Source organism: Trichechus manatus, unplaced genomic scaffold (genome assembly GCF_000243295.1).
Source record: "Trichechus manatus latirostris isolate Lorelei unplaced genomic scaffold, TriManLat1.0 scaffold00001, whole genome shotgun sequence".
Classification (NCBI taxonomy): Eukaryota; Metazoa; Chordata; class Mammalia; order Sirenia; family Trichechidae; genus Trichechus; species Trichechus manatus.
In genome coordinates, this window is record NW_004443937.1 from 23,581,040 (window position 1) to 23,600,917 (window position 19,878).

General features: G+C 38.4%; 1 protein-coding gene across 1 annotated transcript in view; it reads left to right on the forward strand.

The window, feature by feature from the left end:
• The window catches only part of ZNF197 (zinc finger protein 197), an 18,728-nt gene extending 8,125 nt beyond the window's left edge, over positions 1–10,603 (forward strand). Inside the window, 5 exon segments of the mRNA XM_023726182.1 lie at positions 509–668; positions 1,031–1,122; positions 1,405–1,531; positions 10,197–10,426; positions 10,428–10,603. Coding sequence (XP_023581950.1) covers positions 509–668; positions 1,031–1,122; positions 1,405–1,531; positions 10,197–10,426; positions 10,428–10,481 — 663 coding nt within the window. The 3' untranslated portion in view covers positions 10,482–10,603.
• The last annotated feature ends 9,275 nt before the right edge of the window (positions 10,604–19,878 follow it).

A 19,878-nucleotide genomic window follows, 5' to 3' on the forward strand; every position in this document is an offset into this window, starting at 1 on the left:
GTGGATGAATTTATGTCTGGGTTCTCAATTCTGTTCCATTGGTCTATGTATCTGTTGTTGTACCAGTACCAGGCTGTTTTGACTACCATGGTGGTATAATAGGTTCTAAAATCAGGCAGTGTGAGGCCTCTCACTTTTTTCTTCTTCTTGAGTAATGCTTTATTTATCCGGGGCCCCTTCCTTTTCCATATCAAGTTGGTGAAAAATCCATGCTCTTAATTACTGCTCGTTACTTCTCGTTCCCTCCTTAACCCACCCCCAGGTCTGGCTTCTGTCCCCACTGTTCTGTTCAGTCTCCTGTGGGAGAGGCCACCAGTGCCATAAGGGCATAATGGTGGCTCCATTGTTCTCAAGGCAAAGCTTTACTGTTGTTTAGATGCTCCATACTTGAGGTGAGTATCTCTGATCTCACAGTACTGGACTGTGGGCAGAAAGAGGTCCAAGGTGATTAGGTGAGTTCATTTTCTAGAGGTACAAGAAGAGCCAGCTTATTTTGTCTTGCTTCCAGGTTCCGGTCCTTACCCAGGCCCAGGGCACTCTACAGGAGGGGATGAGCTCTCCAGGAACAACACTTCCTCCTGCACGCACTGGCAGCCACATATCAGCTGGAACACGCCCGAATCCTCTTCCTGACCCAGTGGTGTTTAACTTCCAGGATCCTCAACATGGTACTTACTCAGTGGTGCTGGCTTTTGACTTTCCCAGAACCCTTACTTTGGCTCATCCCCCTACTTCCAGGGAGTTGCTGCCTCTCCTTTTGCTCTGTATGGCAATTCCTCATAGTACCAAACTCTTCCTGCTTTTTCTGCTGTTCTCCCTCTTGTCCTTTTCTGGGGCCCTCTGCCACTTTATTCATTATTATTACTACTCTTTGTGTTGTTTCAGCACTGCACGTGGGGGTCACTCAGAAAATGCTTGTAGGTCATTTTGTAGCTGTAACGTTATGTAACTTATGTGTAGGAGTTACTGGGCTTGCGGTGGTGGGCAGGAACAGAAGTAATCTCACATGCAGCTTTTTTTCCTTCCTCAGATCCTCTTGCCCCTGAGGCTTCTGCCCTTTCCCAGGAAGAGAACCCAAGAAATCAATTAATGGCTCTCATGCTTCTAACAGCCCAGCCCCAGGTAAGGTTTGCACCCTCTTTCCTTCCTGAGGCCGTATCTATGCTACCTGATTGTGGCTATGCCCTCTTTCACACTAGTGCTTTAGTGTCCAGGGAGTTCCCATCTCTAAAACAAGGTCCATGCTACTGGATAACAGACTTTACATGGGGTCTCCTTATTTCTCCCTGATATCCCTTGCCCAATTCATGACCTCACAATGTGTCCCTTCCCTGTAAGCAAAAGGAACCTTTCAGTAGGGGAGTTCCTGGGCATGGGTAATCTTGCACACCTCTGTTGTTTCAGGAATTGGTGATGTTTGAGGAGGTATCAGTATGCTTTACTTCAGAGGAATGGGCCTGTCTGGGCCCAATTCAGAGGGCCTTGTACTGGGATGTGATGCTGGAGAATTACGGAAACGTGACCTCCCTAGGTAAGCACCTTTTGTTCCTATAATGCTAATCTTAATTTCATCAGGCTTTGTTTGTTTTCTTATTATAAAGGTGATATATGCTTACTTTGGAAAAAGAGAAAATTAGAAGAAAATTTTTTTCTTAACTTCACTATTTGCCAACAACTACTGTTCAACATTTTAATATATTACCTTTTTTATGTGTTTAAGGGTTTTTTTTTTTTACATTTTTCAAATATATGTGTAGTATATAGCCTACTTTCCCTTATGTTCTCCTTGCCCTCGTATTATTACATGCTCTTTGCAAGTATTATTTATATAGCCACATAATTTTTACCGTAGTTCAGTTAGTCACTTCCTTATTGTGATAATTGCTGTAATAATCATCTCTGTGCCTAAGGCTTTTCATTACTTCTTAGAAGTAGAATTGCCAGGCCCGAGTGTTTGAACGGATTTGGGGCTCTTGCCTCATCCTGCCAAATTGCTTTCCATAATGAACCCTGTCCTCTTCTGCTCTTCCCAGTAGTGTATAACCATGCTCCTTCTGCTCTCCCTTCATTGGCACTGAGTAATCCTCTTTTTTAATTTTTTATTTTAAATAGTTAATTTTTTTACTAATAAGAAGAAAGTTATAATTTCTATTTATTGTCCAGTGGATTTCTTTGATTAGTAATAACATAAAGTTTTCCTTTTTTATATTTTTATTAGCCATTTGTATTTCCAGCAAACATTGAACACCTCTCATGTGGTGGCAGTGATGTGGTCTTCCCCATAAATAGCTTACCATGGTTTGGGAGGTAAGCATAGAGAATACATATGAGGCAGAGTACAATCATTGAGATGATAGTTTCATAAGCCTTGTGATGGAAACACAGAGGACAAAGCAACCAGCTCCCTTCCTAGGGATTAGGAAGGACCATAAGGAGGTAGCATTTGAGCTGGGTCTTGAAGAAAAGAGCGGGATTTTATTTGAAGAAATAGACATTACAAACTGAGGAATCCGCCTCAAGATCTAACTTTGACTGAAATACAAATTTATAGCATCAGTTTAGTGGTGGCATACTCTTCCATTGTGTGCGTATCATATTTTACATTGACAATTTTATGATACAAATATTTCTGTTCAAGAACATTACATGCCATTCCATTTGTTAAGTACTGCCTTTGTGTGTTTCAGACTTGTTTTAAAATCACATTCATCTAGACAGTGCATATTTCTGGTTGTTTTTATTCTTAGGAACTGGAGTCTTTTTTGATATTTTCTAATTAACAGTTATTTGCCTATATAAAAATATTGATTTTTATATGTTAATTTTGTACCTAGCAACTTTACTAAATTATGTTATTGTTCATAGTAATTTATAGTATATATATTTTCACACTTAGGAAAATATATCCTTTAAGTAAATTCTCAGCAGTGGCAATAGTGGGTCAAACATTCTGTAGGTTTTTTTATTTTCATACATATTACCAACACTCTTTCTACCAATAATGTACCAATTTATACTCCCACAAAAAGAGCACAAGAAGGCCCATTTTCCCATATACGCTTATGATATGGCCAGTCGTTTGAATCTTTGCTAGGTAGATGAATAATACTGTTTGTTTGTTTTGCATTTCTTTGATGATTAGTGTGGTTGAAATCTTTTCACATTTTTATTGATCGTTTTTCTCCTATTTATATCCTTCCTACTTTTTTTATTGTGGAGCTTTTATATATAGAGCCACTAACCCTTTGTCAAGTATTACATATGTTTTTCCCATTTATTTGCCTTTTAAAATTATTTTTGAATTTTTAAAAAATATTTCATTGTGTTTTAGGTGAAAGTTTACATAGCAAATTAGGTTCCAGTTTAACAAATTTTATACAAATTGTTTCGTGAGTTTGGTTACAGATTTCACAATGTGTTGTTTCCATTCTGTTCATTCTGTTTCCATTAATCTAGCTCCCTACCCCTCTGTTTGGTCTCATATAGTTGATTGTTTAAGGGAGCACATTACTCACGGGTGATACTGTTTATTTTATAAGCCAACGTATTATTTGGCTGAAAAGTGACCTCCAGGAGTGGCTTCAGTTCCAAGTTCAAAGGGTATCTTAGGGCAATAATCTCAGGGGTTCGTCTAGTCTCTATTGGTCCAGTAAGTCTAGCCTTTTTTAGGAATACGAATTTTGTTCTACATTTTTCTCCCATTCTATCTGAGACTTGGGAAAGATTTACAGAGGAAGTGACTTTTTTTTGTAACAGCTTTATTGAGATCTAATTAACATGCAGTTCACCCATTTAAAGTGTACAGTTCAGTGGGTTTTTATTACATTCACAGAGTTGTGCATCCATCACCACAGTCAATTTAAGAACATTTTCACCACTCCAGAAAGACACCCCATACCCTTTAGCAGTCATCCCCTATTTCACGCAACTCTCCCTCCCCTATAGCCCTGGGGAAACACTAGAGAGTATCTGCAGTATACTTTCTGTCTCTATAGATTTGCCTATTCTGGACATTTCATATAAGGAGGATCATACAATACGTGGTCTTTTGTGATTGCCTTTTTTTACTTAGCACAGTATTTTCAAAGTTCATCCATGTTTTTGCATGTATCAGTACTCATTCCTTTTTATTGCTGAATAATATTCCATTATGTGGATATGCCACGTTTTGTTTATCCATCAGTTGATGGACATTTAGATTGCTTCCACTTTTTTGATGTTATGAGAATAATGCTGCTAGAAACATTTGTGTGCAAGTTTTTGTGTGGACATATGTTTTCATTTCTCTTAGTAATACACCTAGGAGTGGAATTGCTGGGTCATATGATAACTCTGTTTAATCATTTGAGGAACTGCCAGACTGCTTTCCAAAGTGGCTGCACCATTTTGCACTCTTACCAGCAATGTATGAGGATTCTTTTTTCTCCATATCCTCACCACCATTTGTTGTCCTTTTTTTATAGCCATCTGGTTGTTTTTATGTGCCATCAAGTCCATTCGAACTCATAGCAACCCTGTATACAACACAACAAAACCCTGCCCTGTCCTGTGCCACCCTCACAGTCATCGCTGTTTAAGCCTATTGTTGGAGCCACTGTGTCAGTCATCTTGTTGAGGGTCTTCCTCTTTTTTGCTGACCCTCTACTTTACCAAGCATGGTATCCTTCTTCAGGGACTGGTCCCTCCTGATAACCTGTCCAAAGTACGTGAGATAAAGTCTTGCCATCCTCGCTTCTAAGGAGCATTCTGGCTGTACTTCTTCCAGCACAGGTTTGTTTGTTCTTCTAGCAATCCATGGTATATTCAGTATTCATCACCAGTACCATAATTCAAAGGCATCAATTCTTCTTTGGTCTTCCTTATTTGTTGTCCAGCTTTCACATGCATATGAGGCAATTGAAAATCCCGTGACTTGGGTGAGGTGTGCCTTAGTCCTCATGACATCTTTGCTTTTTAACACTTTAAAAGAGGTCTTTGCAGCAGATTTGCCCAATGCAATAAGTCATTTGATTTCTTGACTGCTGCTTCCATGGGTGTTGATTGTGGATCCAAGTAAAATGAAATCCTTAACAACTTCAGTATTTTCTCCGTTTATCATGATGTTGATCATTGGTCCAGTTTTGAGGATTTTTGTTTTCTTTATATTGAGGTGCAATCCATACTGATGGCTATAGTTTTTGATCTTTATCAGTAAGATTGTGTCATCTGCATATTGTAGGTTGTTAATGAGTCTTCCTCCAATCCTGATGCCACGTTCTTCTTCTTGGATTATTTGCTCAGCATACACATTGAATAAGTATGGTGAAAGGACACAACCCTGACACATTCCTTTCATGATTTTAAACCACACAGTAACTCCTTATTCTGTTAGAACGACTGCCTCTTGGTCTATGTACAGGTTTAGCATGAGCACAATTAAGTGTTCTGGAATTCCCATTTTTCACAGTATTATCCATAATTTGTTATGATCCACACAGTCAAATGTCTTTGCATAGTCAGTAAAACAGGTAAACATCTTTCTGGTATTTTCTGCTTTCAGCCAAGATCATCTGACTTCAGCAGTGATATCCCTTGTTCCATGTCCTCCTGAATCCAGCTCGAATTTCTGACAGTTCCCTGTGGATAGCCATCCTAGTGGATATGAATTGGTATCTGATTGTGGTTTTGATTTTTGCATTTTGCTGATGGCTAATGATGTTGAGCAACTTTGTGCTTATTAGCTATTTCTATATCTGTATAGAAGTATCTATTTAAATTCTTTGCTCGTATTTTAATTGGGTTGTCTATTATTGGGTTGTAGTAGTTCTTTATATATTTTAGATACAAGTCCCTTATCAGACACGTTATTTGCAAAAATTTTCTCCCGTTCTGTGGATTGTCTTTGTACTTTCTCAATGGTGTCCTTTGAAGCAAAAAAGTTTTAGTTGAAGTCAAGTTAGTTTTGATGAAATCAAATTTATTTTTTTTTCTTTTGTTGTTTATGCTTTTGGTGTCATATCTAAGAAACCGTTGCCTAATTCAAGGTCATGCCAATTTATTGCTGGATTTTCTTCTAAGAGTTTTATACTTTTAGCTCTTATATTTGAGTCTTTGATCCATTTTGAGTTAATTTTTGTATATGGTAGGAGATAAGGGTCCAACTTCTTTCTTAAGTGTATTTTTATCTTGTTGTCCCAGCACCATTTGTTGAAAAGACTTATTTTTTGCCCATTGAATTATTTTTGCATCTTTTTCGAAAATTGTCTGTTAATGTGAGGGTTTATTTCTGGACTCTAAATTTTATTCCATTGGTCAATATGTCTATTCTTAAATCTATACCACACTGTCTTTTTACTATAGCTTCATAGTACATTTTGAAATTATGAGATGTGAGTCCTCCAGCTGTGTTCTTTTTAAAGATTGTTTTAGTCATTTTGGCTCTCTTGAATTTCCATATAAAATTTAGGATCAACTTTTCACTTCCTGCAAAGAAAACAGCTGGGATTTTGATAGGTATTGTCTTGAATTCTTATGTCAATTTGGGGAGTATTACCATTTAAACAGTATTTAATCTTCCATAAGCATTAATGTCTTTCCATTTATTTAGATCTTTAATTTCTTTCGACAGTATTTTATAGTTTTCAGGATCTAAGTTGTATACTTATTTAGTTAAATTTATTCCTAAGTATTGTATTCTTTTGATGCTATTATAAATGTTGTCTTAATTTCATTTTCAGATTACTCATTGCTTCTTGTTGTTAGTTGCTGTCGAGTCATGACGACCCCATATGTGCAGAGTAGAAGTACTCCATAGGGTTTTCAAGGCTTTGACTTTTTGGAAGCAGATCGCCAGGCCTGTTTGACCAGGTGCCTCTGGTTGGGTTCAAACCACCAACCTTTCAGCTAGTAGTTGAGTGCTTGACCATTTGTGCCACCCAGGGACTCCTTGTTCATTGCTAGTGTATAGAAAACCAAAAAAGACAAAACTGTTGCTGTTGAGTTGATTCTGACTTATGGTTAGCCCATGTGTTACAGAGTACAACTGCTCCGTAGGGTTTTCTAAGGTATAATCTTTATGGAAGCAGATCACGAAGGCTTTCTTCTGCATCACTGCTGTGTGAGTTCGAACCCCTAACCTTTAAGTTAGTGGCTGATTACATACCACTTGAGCTACCCAGGGAAGTGTAAAAAAATACCCCTGATTTTTGAATCTTTATCTTTTATCCTACATCCTTGCTGAACTTGCTTATTAGTTCTAATAGTTTTTAGTGGATTCCTTAGGATTTTCTATATGCAAGATCATATTACACACAAATAGTTTTCCTTTCTATTCTGGATGCCTTTTATCTCTCTCTCTCTCTTTTTTTTTTTTTTTTGCCTAATTGGCCTGGCTAGAACCTCCAAGAAGGAGCCCTGATGGTTAAGCACTTGGCTGCTACCTGAAAGCTCTGCAGTTTGAACCCACCAGTGGCTCCATGGGAGAAAAGACCTGGCAGTCTGTTCCGGTAAAGATTTCAACCTAGGAAACCCTATGGGGCAGTTCTACTCTATCATGTAGGGTCGCTATGAGTCACAGTCGACTCGACAGCACCTAACAACAGCAACAACAAGAGAACCTCCAGTACATGTTGAATAGAAGTGGCAAGAGCAGACATCCTTTTCTTGTTCTTCCTCTTAGGGGGAAAGCATTTAGTCTTTCACGCTAAGTATGATGATAAGTAGTTTTTTGTAGATACCCTTTATCAAGTTGAAGAAGTTCCATATATTTATAATTTGTTGGGTGTTTTTGTAATGAAAGAGTGTTAGATTTTATCAGATGCTTTTTCGGTGTCTATTGAGATGGTCATGTGGTTTTTTTCTTCCTTTGCTATGGTGTATTCCATTAATTGATTTTTGGATGTTAAATTAACTTTGCACTCCTGATATATAAACTCCACTTGGTTATGGTGTATAATCCTTTTTATGCGTTGATGGATGTGTTTTGCTAATATTTTGTTGACAATTTTTGTGTCTGTGTTCATAGATGTATTGTTCTGTAGTTTTATTTTTTAGTGTTTTCTTTGTATGATTTTGGTATCAAGGTAATACTGTCCTCCTAGAATTTGTTGGGAAATGTTCCCACCTCTTATTTTGGGGAAGAATTTGTGAAGAATTGGTATTAATTCTTTAAATGTTTGGTAGAATTCACCAGTGAAGCAATCTGGGCGTGGCCTTTTCTTTATGGGTGTGTTTTTTTATCTCTACATCTCAGTCTCTTTACTTGTTACAGGTCTATTCAGATATACTACATCTTTTTGAGTCAGTTTTAGTAGTTATATCTCACTAAGAATTTGCTCATTTTGCCTAAGTTGTCTGATTTATTGCCTTACAATTGTTCATAGTATTCCCTTATAATTCTTTTTATTTTTGTAAGGTCAGTAGTAATTTTCAGAGAAGGTGACTTTTGAGCTTAGTTTTAAAGGGGTGGTTAGAAGGCATGTAGGGAGTTGGGAAGAGGAAGCACAGTCAGGCAGAGAGAAGAGCATGGACAGTGGTAGAGAAGCTAGCTGAATCATGACATGTTTGGGCAGCTGCAAGTAGATCACCATGGCTAGAGTCTAGGGGAATAAGAAGCACTGATAAGAGGTGATACCAGAAAAATAAGCAGATAGTGGGTACAAGCATCTCTTATGGGCTGTACTGGTGGTTTGTACTTTATCCTGTAGGCCGTAAGGATCCGTTGGTTTTAAGAAGGTGAGTGACCTGGTCATATTTACTTTTTAGAAACATAATTAGTAATGGAGTGGGCATGGATTAGAGGAGAGGAGGAGAATTGGAGGCAGAGAAACCTGTCTGTTTCTTGCAGGACTTCACCAGAAAGTAACCAGCTCCCTGTATCTATTCTGACATTTTTCAGTATATCAAGTCCCCTATGAGTCCTACACTAAGGCAGCAGATAGTTTAATTATCTAGTTAGCTACTGATACACGAGTTGCTGATTTCTTAGCCATTTTCCACCTCAGTTTAACCACATACAACACTTCTAGGCTCCTGTCTCAGTATTAGGCACGACTAAAGCTTACTTCTTTAGATACTACTTCATTATATAACGAAAGAGAGCTCTCCTTTCTACCAGCATCCAAGTGTCAGATATCATGGAAGAACACCGATACCCTGTTTGAATCATGAAACTACTCCTTGATCCAGTCACCGTGAACAGGGAAACTTAGAGAACCAATGTTGGATCAGCCTAGGACACATGATCCCTGCAGTGACATGAAAGTGATGTAGGGTAGTGTGATTGGTAGTTCTACCAGAGTCCCAAAATATTAGGGCCTGACCTAAAATTGTCTGTAGTTCAAGGTAATATTTATTGGATGTTTTTCATCTCTACCTTCGTATAAACCTAAAGAAGTTTATAATGGAATAAAAATAAAAATTCCTTTCCTGTGTCTTTTCTAGACATTTAGTTAGAAGAAAAAATTCTTATACTCAAATGTAAGATAATGTTACTGTTCTTCACATAGCTTTACTTATTAGATAATTTGATGTATTAGTTCATCATTTTTTCATACTTAGGTACTTTGAAACTAAATTTTGAAACATTTTCATAAAAATAATTTCACACTAAAATATTTGAGAATGTTAGAGTAGAAGGGACCTTGGAGATTAACTAGTTCAACCACATCATTTTCATTTCTCAGTTTTAAAAGGAATGGGGGAAATTGTATAAGAATTAAATTGCTGCTTATTGGGTTTTTTCCCCCTATAGGTTAATTGCTTTCAATTAATTAAAAAGTGGTCATGCACTTGACTCTTCAAAAATTAAAAATTGCCTTTCAGAGTCCTTAGGTATACTTTTCCTCCTTTAGAGTTTCCATTTTCCTAGCATGGAGAAAAGAAGAAAGACAATGCTTTTAAGCCAAATGGTCCTTCCAGTTCCATCTAACTTCCTGAGCCTCAGATCTGAACCACATACATAGGATCCCATGTTCCGTCTCTTGATTCTTTCCTGCATCTGTTTTCTCAGTAGCATTCGTATTTTTGTATCTGCTCCCTGAAGACACAGAGTTTAGAAGTATCTAACAAAAAGCTTCTCCTTTTGCTTCTCAAAATGATGAAACCTTTTTGCATGCATATAAAAGTGTGCTCTTCTAGGGTGTTATAAAGTCTTTAAAGATCTTGTTCTTATAACACAGGAACATGGTAACATTTGCATTTTTAATTCCTTTTACCAGAATGGGAGACCATGACCGAGAATGAGGAGGTGACATCAAAGCCAGGAATTTCTCAAAGATCAGACTCTCAGAAAGGAACATCAAAAAGACTCCAAGGAGGTGTTCCCAAGGTCCTTGACTTTGAGGAAGAGTGTGAATGGCAAGTGTTGGCAAGTCAGTGGCATAATGAAACAGGGGAGTGGGTAGATACAGTGAAGAAAGATTCCCCACGTGAACGAGATAAGAAGAGAAGAACTCCACCAGAAAAACGAGTCCAAAAGTGGAAAGAATTTGGAGAAAGCTTGACTTTAGGTTCAGCTTTTTCTGAAAGTTTAACAGGTACTGAAGGAAAGAAGTTTTATAAATGTGATATATGTTGTAAACATTTCAATAAAATTTCTCATCTTATAAACCATCGGAGAATCCACACTGGCGAGAAACCTCATAAATGTAAAGAGTGTGGAAAAGGCTTTATTCAACGCTCAAGCCTTCTAATGCATTTACGGAACCATTCTGGTGAGAAACCTTACAAATGTAATGAATGTGGGAAAGCCTTCTCTCAAAGTGCTTACCTTCTAAACCATCAGAGAATCCACACTGGGGAGAAACCTTACAAATGTAAGGAGTGTGGAAAGGGCTTCTATAGGCACTCTGGCCTTATTATACATCTAAGGCGCCATTCTGGAGAGAGACCTTATAAATGTAATGAATGTGGGAAAGTTTTCTCTCAGAACGCTTACCTCATTGACCATCAGAGACTACACAAAGGAGAAGAACCTTATAAATGTAACAAGTGTCAGAAAGCTTTCATTCTGAAGAAAAGCCTCATTCTGCACCAGAGAATCCACTCTGGGGAAAAACCTTATAAATGTGATGAGTGTGGAAAAACCTTCGCTCAGACCACTTACCTTGTGGACCATCAGCGACTCCACAGTGCAGAGAACCCGTACAAGTGTAAAGAATGTGGGAAAGTTTTCATTCGGAGTAAAAGCCTCCTGTTACACCAGAGAGTCCACACAGAAAAGAAAACCTTTGGTTGTAAAAAGTGTGGTAAGATCTTTAGTACCAAGTCAAACCTCATTGACCATAAGAGGATGCACAGCAGAGAGAAGCCATATAAATGCACTGAGTGTGGGAAGGCCTTCACTCAGAGTGCTTACCTTTTTGATCATCAGAGGCTCCACAATGGGGAGAAGCCCTATGAGTGTAATGAATGTGGGAAAGTTTTCATTCTGAAGAAGAGCCTCATTTTACATCAGAGGTTTCACACTGGAGAGAATCTCTTTGAATGTAAAGACTGTGGCAAGGTCTTTGGTTCTAATAGAAACCTCATTGACCATGAGAGACTCCACAATGGTGAGAAGCCCTATGAATGTCGAGAGTGTGGAAAAACTTTCATTATGAGCAAAAGTTTTATGGTCCATCAGAAACTCCATACACAAGAGAAAGCCTACAAATGTGAGGACTGTGGGAAGGCTTTCAGTTACAATTCAAGCCTGCTTGTACATCGAAGAATCCACACCGGGGAAAAGCCCTTTGAGTGTAGTGAGTGTGGAAGAGCTTTCAGTTCTAACAGAAACCTCATTGAACATAAGAGAATTCACAGTGGTGAGAAACCCTATGAGTGCAATGAGTGTGGCAAATGCTTCATTCTGAAGAAAAGCCTCATTGGACATCAGAGAATTCACACAAGGGAAAAATCTTATAAATGCAATGACTGTGGAAAAGTCTTTAGTTATCGCTCAAACCTTATAGCCCATCAGAGAATACACACTGGTGAGAAGCCTTATGCGTGTAATGAGTGTGGGAAAGGCTTTACTTACAATAGAAACCTTATTGAACATCAAAGAATTCACAGTGGGGAAAAAACCTATGAATGTCATATATGTAGAAAAGTCCTTACCTCTAGTAGAAATCTTATGGTACATCAAAGAATTCATACTGGGGAGAAACCTTATAAGTGTAATGAGTGTGGAAAAGACTTTAGTCAGAATAAAAACCTTGTTGTACATCAAAGAATGCACACTGGGGAAAAACCTTATGAGTGTGAGAAGTGTAGAAAATCCTTTACTTCTAAGAGAAATTTAGTTGGCCACCAGAGAATCCACACAGGGGAGAAACCTTATGGGTGCAACGATTGTAGTAAAGTTTTTAGGCAACGAAAAAACCTTACTGTACATCAGAAAATTCATACAGATGAAAAACCCTATGCATGTGATGAGTCTGAGAAAGAATTCTCTCAGACTTCAAACCTTCATCTTCAACAAAAAAATTCATACCAGGGAGGAGTTCTCTTGGCTGCAGAATACCAGTGAGTCCGAGATAGAGATTCAGAAAATCTATTGGTATATAAAATCAAATAGAATCTCTGCTACTTAAGTAACTGTTGGAGGAATGACAGTATATGGTTCCTATAAGGAAAAAATTAATGATTGACCCTTTTTCAGAAAGTTAATCTAGACTTTCAAGTCTATGGAAACATAAACCATATTCTAGTTAAGAGTCTAATGTTCTATACCATTCGTTATGACCCTTGAAAGGGACCTTGGAGCAATTAAGGACTCTGGAGCAACTGGGTTTGTATCTTGTGAGATGTAATGTAGTTGTAAATGATAGCAAAAATATCTTTGTATTAAAAAGTGGACATTGGTTTTGAAAATGTGTATATAGTGCTAAATATTTTAAAGATAGCATCACTGCTACAGAAAGTCCATATGATTCAGACTTGTGAGATGTGGATTTGTGTGCGAAAGAGTCTGCTGTTTGAGGACAACTTAAAAAGAGCGCTGGATTTGGCATCAGAAGACCTAGGTTTGAGTCCTGGCCCTTTCTCCTACTAGATATGTGATGTTATTAAGTCAGCCTCTAAGTCCCAGTTTTCCCTTTAAGTCCAATGTTGACATAATGCCTACCTCACAGGGTTGTTGTAAGAGTTAAGTGAAAGGATCTTTGTGAAAGTGTAAAATCATTCAGTTGTCAATAAAATTGAATAATAGGTGAGATCAAAGTCTACAGCATGAGTTATAGATGGCATAATTCAAGTTTGTTCATTAAATCTGAATATTAGAATGAGGGAGACTCCCTGAATCTCAAAAGATACTCATTTTTAGAATGAAAGGAAATGTGGTGGATACCTAGTTTTGGAATTGTACTCTAAGAATAGTTTTTTTAAATATAGCTTTAAAAAGTTAAGGGAGTTACATAATATGCCTAGTTTTTATGGAAAAAATACTGGGTTATTATAGGAAAAAAATATGTCCACATATATGTCTAGAAAAAACAATATCTAGACATTAACATTGATGTTAAGGAAAACAATTCATTTTCAGCCTTCAGATTTGGAACTTGACATATGTATAGCATCAAAATGGAAGGATAGTCCTGTGTTGCTTTCCTTGTTCATAGGGAAAAATCCTTAATCCTATCACCTAAGCTGATGATCCCTGCCACTGTCATTCTCAGTTCTAATCAATATGTCATCATGGTTTGACTACAAATGACTACAATACTAAGAAACTGCAGCTAAGTTTTTCCATTGGGTTGTGAGCCTCATGTAGGGCACATGATACAGAGAGAGTCACCTGCTGAGGGCAGTCAGCATTTGTGAGGAAAGTGTAGGCTCCTGGATTGTGCAGAAAACATATTCTGAAACAATACTCCGCTCAAGCAGTCAGCTTACTACCTGAGCTTTTCACATGGAGCCCTTCAAGTGCTGATGAACCCAATTCAGAATATACCCCTGGGCAGTCAGTACTTCTGAACCTGCTTCAAACCAATCATTTATTCAGTCTGCGCCCTTTGTACATTTGTAGATAAAATTCATCCTCTGTTCTTGAGCTTGAGTTGGTAATGTGTTGTAATTTTCAAAACTCCAATTCCGTAGCTGTACTATAAATACCTTAATATCAAGGATTGTGTTTTCTGATACTAGTAGCACCTAAGTGTTGTGTTATTTCTAAGTGTTATTACTTCATCCCCAAAGCTTCTTGGGGACTAGTTTCTGACTAGACTGAAAGGTACCAAATAGGGAAAACTAGAAATGACCTAAGGTTTAAAGTCTTAAGATCTGGGTATGAGTTACGTTCCACCACTTTCCTTGAAAGGATAAATCCCATCACTTCATGGAGCCTTGATTTTCTCATCTGTTGAACAGAAGTAATAGTATCCGCTTCACAAAATTGTTATGAGGTAATGAATTTGAAGATACTTTACAAGGAGAAAAACTCTATAGATGTTAGCAGTGTCCCATTTCAAGCTGTCCTGGGCATCAGGGACCTCAGGTGGAGAAAGTGGCTGCTGTGGAAGAGCCAAACCCTGAAGCCTATAGAAAGACAGGACCAAAAACCCAAACCTGTTGCCATCGAGTTGATTCCAACTTACAGCAACCCTGTAGGACAGAGTAGAACTGCCCCATAGGTTTTCCAAGGAGCACCTGGTGGATTCGAACTACTGACCTTTTTGGTTAGCAGCCGAGCTCTTAACCACTGACCCACCCACTCCTGTCTCTCTCAGAAAGACAGGAGTTGGTCCTAAAATGAATAAATGGAATTTGGTCAGTGCCTGACAGATTCCATCATAATCTGGATTCCAATATTTAAGTCCAGAAATGGTTATGATCAGAAGCCAGAACGTCACTCCAAAAGGGTCTCTGTAAGTGATACTGTTTGAAATTGACTGATATTTATAGCCCTTGGAAAATATGACAGTGCAGAGCAGGAAAGGGGAGATTTAGAGGAGACAGTGACCACCGGCTAAACATACAACAAAAAGCCCCTCAAATCTTGAGTTTACAACTGCAGCTAAGTTGTTCCCTTGGGTTGTGAGCCTCATGTAGGCCACAAGATACACACTTAGATAGTCACCTGCTGATGAGGGCAGTCAGCATAGTAAGGACATTGGAGGCTCCTGGATTGTGTATGGACTAGAAAAGATACGGGGCATACAGAAAAACTTTCAAATAGCCATGCTGTAGAAGTATCACTTCAGATTACGTAGTAATTTCAAAGGGAAATATATAACAATGGAGAAAGCTGGCATTTACCTCTTAACCAAATGATAAAATGTAGCATCATTAAGACAGGGATACCCTACATAATGTGCCTCCTTATGTGATGCAATAAACCACAAAAATGCTTAAATCAAGCTTCTTAGACTTAAAGACCAGTTTACAGGAAATTTAGGGCCAGAAGAACAAGATAAACGACACCATGAGAGCAGACAAATTCAGAATGAGTATCGAATAACTAAACTGCCCTGGACTCTTCAAACAGACAAGATCATGATGAAAAAAAAGGAAGAGAGTGATCATTGTTGAAGCTAGATGAGAGTACTGGGAGTTCATTATGCTGTTCTCTGCTTTTGTATATATATGAAATGTTCTATAATAAAATGTATAAAAAGTAGATGAGGGGTGTTATTAAAGATATGGAAAAACCATATGATACTAAGAACCAGAAATAGACCCACACAAATGTCCAATTTATTTTTGACAAAGGTGCAAAAGCAATTCTGTGGAGGAGGGTTAGCTTTTTCAACAAATACTGCTGGAGCAATTGGATGGATAGTCACAGGCAAAAACAAAAATAACCCTCTACATGAACTTCACACCCTATGCAGGAACTTAAACGTAAAACATAAACTATGTAACTTTTAGTAAAAAATATGCAAAAATCTTCAAGACCTAGGACTAAGCAAAGAGTTCTTAGACTTGACATCGAAAGCATAATCCATGAAAGGAAAAAATGGTAAATTGGATCTCATGAAAATTAATTTGCAGAAGATCCTGTTAAGAGAATGAAGAAAACATTGCAGACTAGGAGAAAATATTTGCAAATCACCTATCTGATAAAGGACTTGTATATAGGCTATATAAAGAACTCTCAAACACACAAAAAGAAATTAATCCAATTAGAAAATGGGCAGAAGTCATGAACATTTTACTAGAAGTATAGATGGCAAATAAACACATTAAAAGATGTTCAACATCATTAGCTATTAAGGAAATGCAAATTCAAATAACAATGAAACAGCACTACACACTTAACAGAATAGCTAAAATATTGATAAGAATGTGGGGAGGATGCAGGGCCAAGATGGCGGAGTAGTTAGACCTTCTGGTGGACCCTCTTACAACAAAGACCCAAAAAAACAAGTGGTTCGATTATATATGGCAATCTGGGAGCCCTGAACATCAAAGGCAGAGTTGAGGAACCAGACCGAGTGGCAGGGGGAGGGAGAGATGGTTTGGAAACAGTGAGGAGTTCCCAGACCTGAACTGGTGAGAGCCTGAGCCCTTCAGGCCTGATCAGCTCGTGGGTGAGCGGCGATGCAGGCAAGCAGCCAAGCTTGGGAGGCGCGTTTTCTGCACCGGGAGAGACCCATGCCAGAGAGTCTACACAGCCGTTCAGAACCAATGAGAAGCAACCCTCCACGAAAGATAAGTACTTGCGTATGGGTTACCACGCGAATCAAAAACACACCCCTTAGGGAAAAGTCTCTCTCCCATTTTCCTCCCCCATCCCCGCTCTGCACTGGGTCCCAGACTGGCTTTAGCAATTGTTGAGTCCCCTGGGCCAGAAGTAGGATTCATCACACGCCTGGAGCTATTCTCCTTGCCTTGGAAAGTGAACAAATTAACAAATGGGAAAAAATAAACTGCAGGCTCCTCTAAGCCAGGAGCCCAGGATAGGCACAGCTCCTTTGCCTAGGCACAGGCATAAGGGATGCATGGGCTTTGAGTGCCTTTCCCCCTGCATAGACTTGTGTGGGCCCATCTCAACAGTGTAGGCCCTCATGACTGCAGTACAACAGTATATACCAGAACCCTAACTTCAACTGTTTCAGCTTTGAAGTGACAGGTTCTTGACATTTGACACCACTCTGCCCATTAAGCAGGATCTTCACCTACCCACAGCAGGGGCCTGAGGATTGTTGGCTCCACCCATGCCACCTAGCCACCTGTGAGAGGGGCCCATGGATAAGAGATGCCCCCCAGTCCTTACATCCAACAGCATTGGGTGCTCATAGTCTAGTTGCAAAACCCACCCACCTACGTGCTCTAAGGAACAGGGACACGCCTTCCTCCTGGACACTGGGGGCAGCTGTCAGCCCCCTGCCTTGCTCAGAGTGTGTCCCCCTGCTGCAGCCAGATGCCTGTGCCTACACCAATCACCCATGCCTGTCTAGGACTGTGAGAGCCTGTACCACACACTTGGTAACTATCTACCTGGGCATCTGAGCTGAATCCATACAAGACGAGTGGGCAGACTCCTGAGCTCTTATACCTAGTAACAGATCTAACCACCTGGTGACAGGACATTAGAGCTTCAAAGGTGCCAATAATCAAACCAGCTCATACAAGCAGCCTATGTGGGCATATCAAAACAAAACAAGAAGCTAGGACATAGTAAGCAAACATAAATATAATAACTTATTGATGGCTCAGAGACAACAGTCAATATCAAATCACAAAAAGAGGCACTCCATGATGGCTTCAGCAAGCTCCCAAAATAAAGAATCTAGAAATTTTCCAGAGAGGAAAATTCCTTGGAATTACTGGAGGCAGAATACAAAAGATTAATATACAGAACTCTTCAAGAAATCAGGAAGAAAATTAAGCAAAATGCAGAACACACAATAGAGGAAATTAAAAAGATTAGAGAAAAGCATAATGACAAATTTAACAGGCTGCAAGAATCAATAGGGAGACAGAAATCAGAAATCCAGAAGATTAACAATAAAATTTCAGAATTAGACAACTCAATAGAAAGTCATAGGAGCAAAATTGAGGCAATGGAAGTGAGAATTAGAGAGATCAAAGATGAAGCACTTAACGCCAACTTATTTGAGGAAAAATCAGATAAAAGGATTTTAAAAAATGAAGAAACCCTAAGAATTATGTGGGACTCTATCAAGAGGAACAACCTATGAGTGACTGGAGTAACAGAATAGGGGGAATATCAGAAAATACAGAGAGAATTGTTGAAAATTTGTTGGCAGAAAACTTCCCTGATATCGTGAAAGATGATGAGATACCTATCCAAGATGCTCATCGAACCCCACATAAGGTAGATCCCAAAAGAAAATCACCAAGACATAATCAAACTTGCCAAAACCAAAGACAGAGAGAATTTTAAGAGCAGCTAGGGATAAATGAAAAGGCATCCACAAAGGACAGTCAATAAGAATAAGCTTAGACTACTCAGTAGAAACCATGCAGGCAAGAAGGCAATGGGGTGACATATATAAAGCCTTGAAGGAAAAAAACTGCCAGCCAAGAATTATATATCCAGCAAAACTGTCTCTCAAATGTGATGGCAAAATTAGGGCATTTCCAGATAAACAGAAGTTTAGGGAATTTGTGAAAAACAAACCAAAATTACAAGAAATACTAAAGGGAGTCCTCCAGTTAGAAAATCAGTAACATCAGATCACAACCCAAGAGTAGAACACAGGACCGAGCAACTAGATATCAACCCAGATAGGGAAGTCACAAAAGGAAATCAAAGCTAAAACACTGAAAATAGGGAAACAGATGTCAATATGTAAAAGATGACAACATTAAAACAAAAAAAGAGGGACTTAAAAAATGTAGACATAGATTTTTCATATGGAGAGGAAGTCAAGGTGATATAAAGAAATAAAAGACTGGGATAAACTTAGAAAAATAGGGGTAAATACTAAGGTAACCACAAAGGAAACTAACAATCCTACAAGTCAAAATAAAAAACTAGAAAAATATGAAGACTCAGCAAACACAAAATCAACAACAATGAAAAGAAAATACATAAAGAAAACTCCACACAGAAAATTAAGTGGAACAAAGAAACTGTGAACAACACACACACAAAAAAAAAAACATCAAAATGGCAGCACTAAACTAATACCTATTAATAATTACGCTGAATGTAAATAGACTAAATGCACCAATAAAGAGACAGAGAGTGGCAGATTGGATAAAAAAACACAATCCATCTATATGCTGCCTACAAGAGACACACCTTAGACTGAAAGACACAAACTAAAACTCAAAGGATGGAAAAAAATATATCAAGCAAATGACACTCAAAAAAGAGCAGGAGTGGCAATATTAATCTCTGACAAAATAGACTTTAAAGTAGAATCCACCACAACGGATAAGGAAGGACACTATATAATGATTAAAGGGTCAATACACCAGGAGGACATAACTATAATAAATACGCACCCAATGCCAGGGCTCCAAAATACATAAAACAAACTCTAACAGTACTGAAAAGAGAGATAGCTTCAACACATCACTTTCAGTAAAGGACAGAACTTCCAGAAAGAAACTCAAGAAAGACACGGAAGAGCTAAATGCTACAATCAACCAACTTGATCTCATAGACATATACTGAACACTCCACCCAACGGCAGCCAAGTATACTTTCTTTTCCAACGCACATGGAACATTCTCCAGAATAGACCACGTTAGGCCATAAAGCAAGCCTTAGCAAAATCCAAAGCATCTAAATATTACAAAGCATCATTTCTGACCATAAAGCCATAAAAGTAGAAACCAACAACAGAAAAAGCAAGGAAAAAAATCAAACACATGGAAACTGAACAACACCTTGCTCAAAACCTACTGGGTTATAGAAGAAATTAAGGATGGAATAAAGAAATTCACAGAATCAAACAAGAATGAAAACACATCTACAAGAACCTTTGGGACACAGCAAAA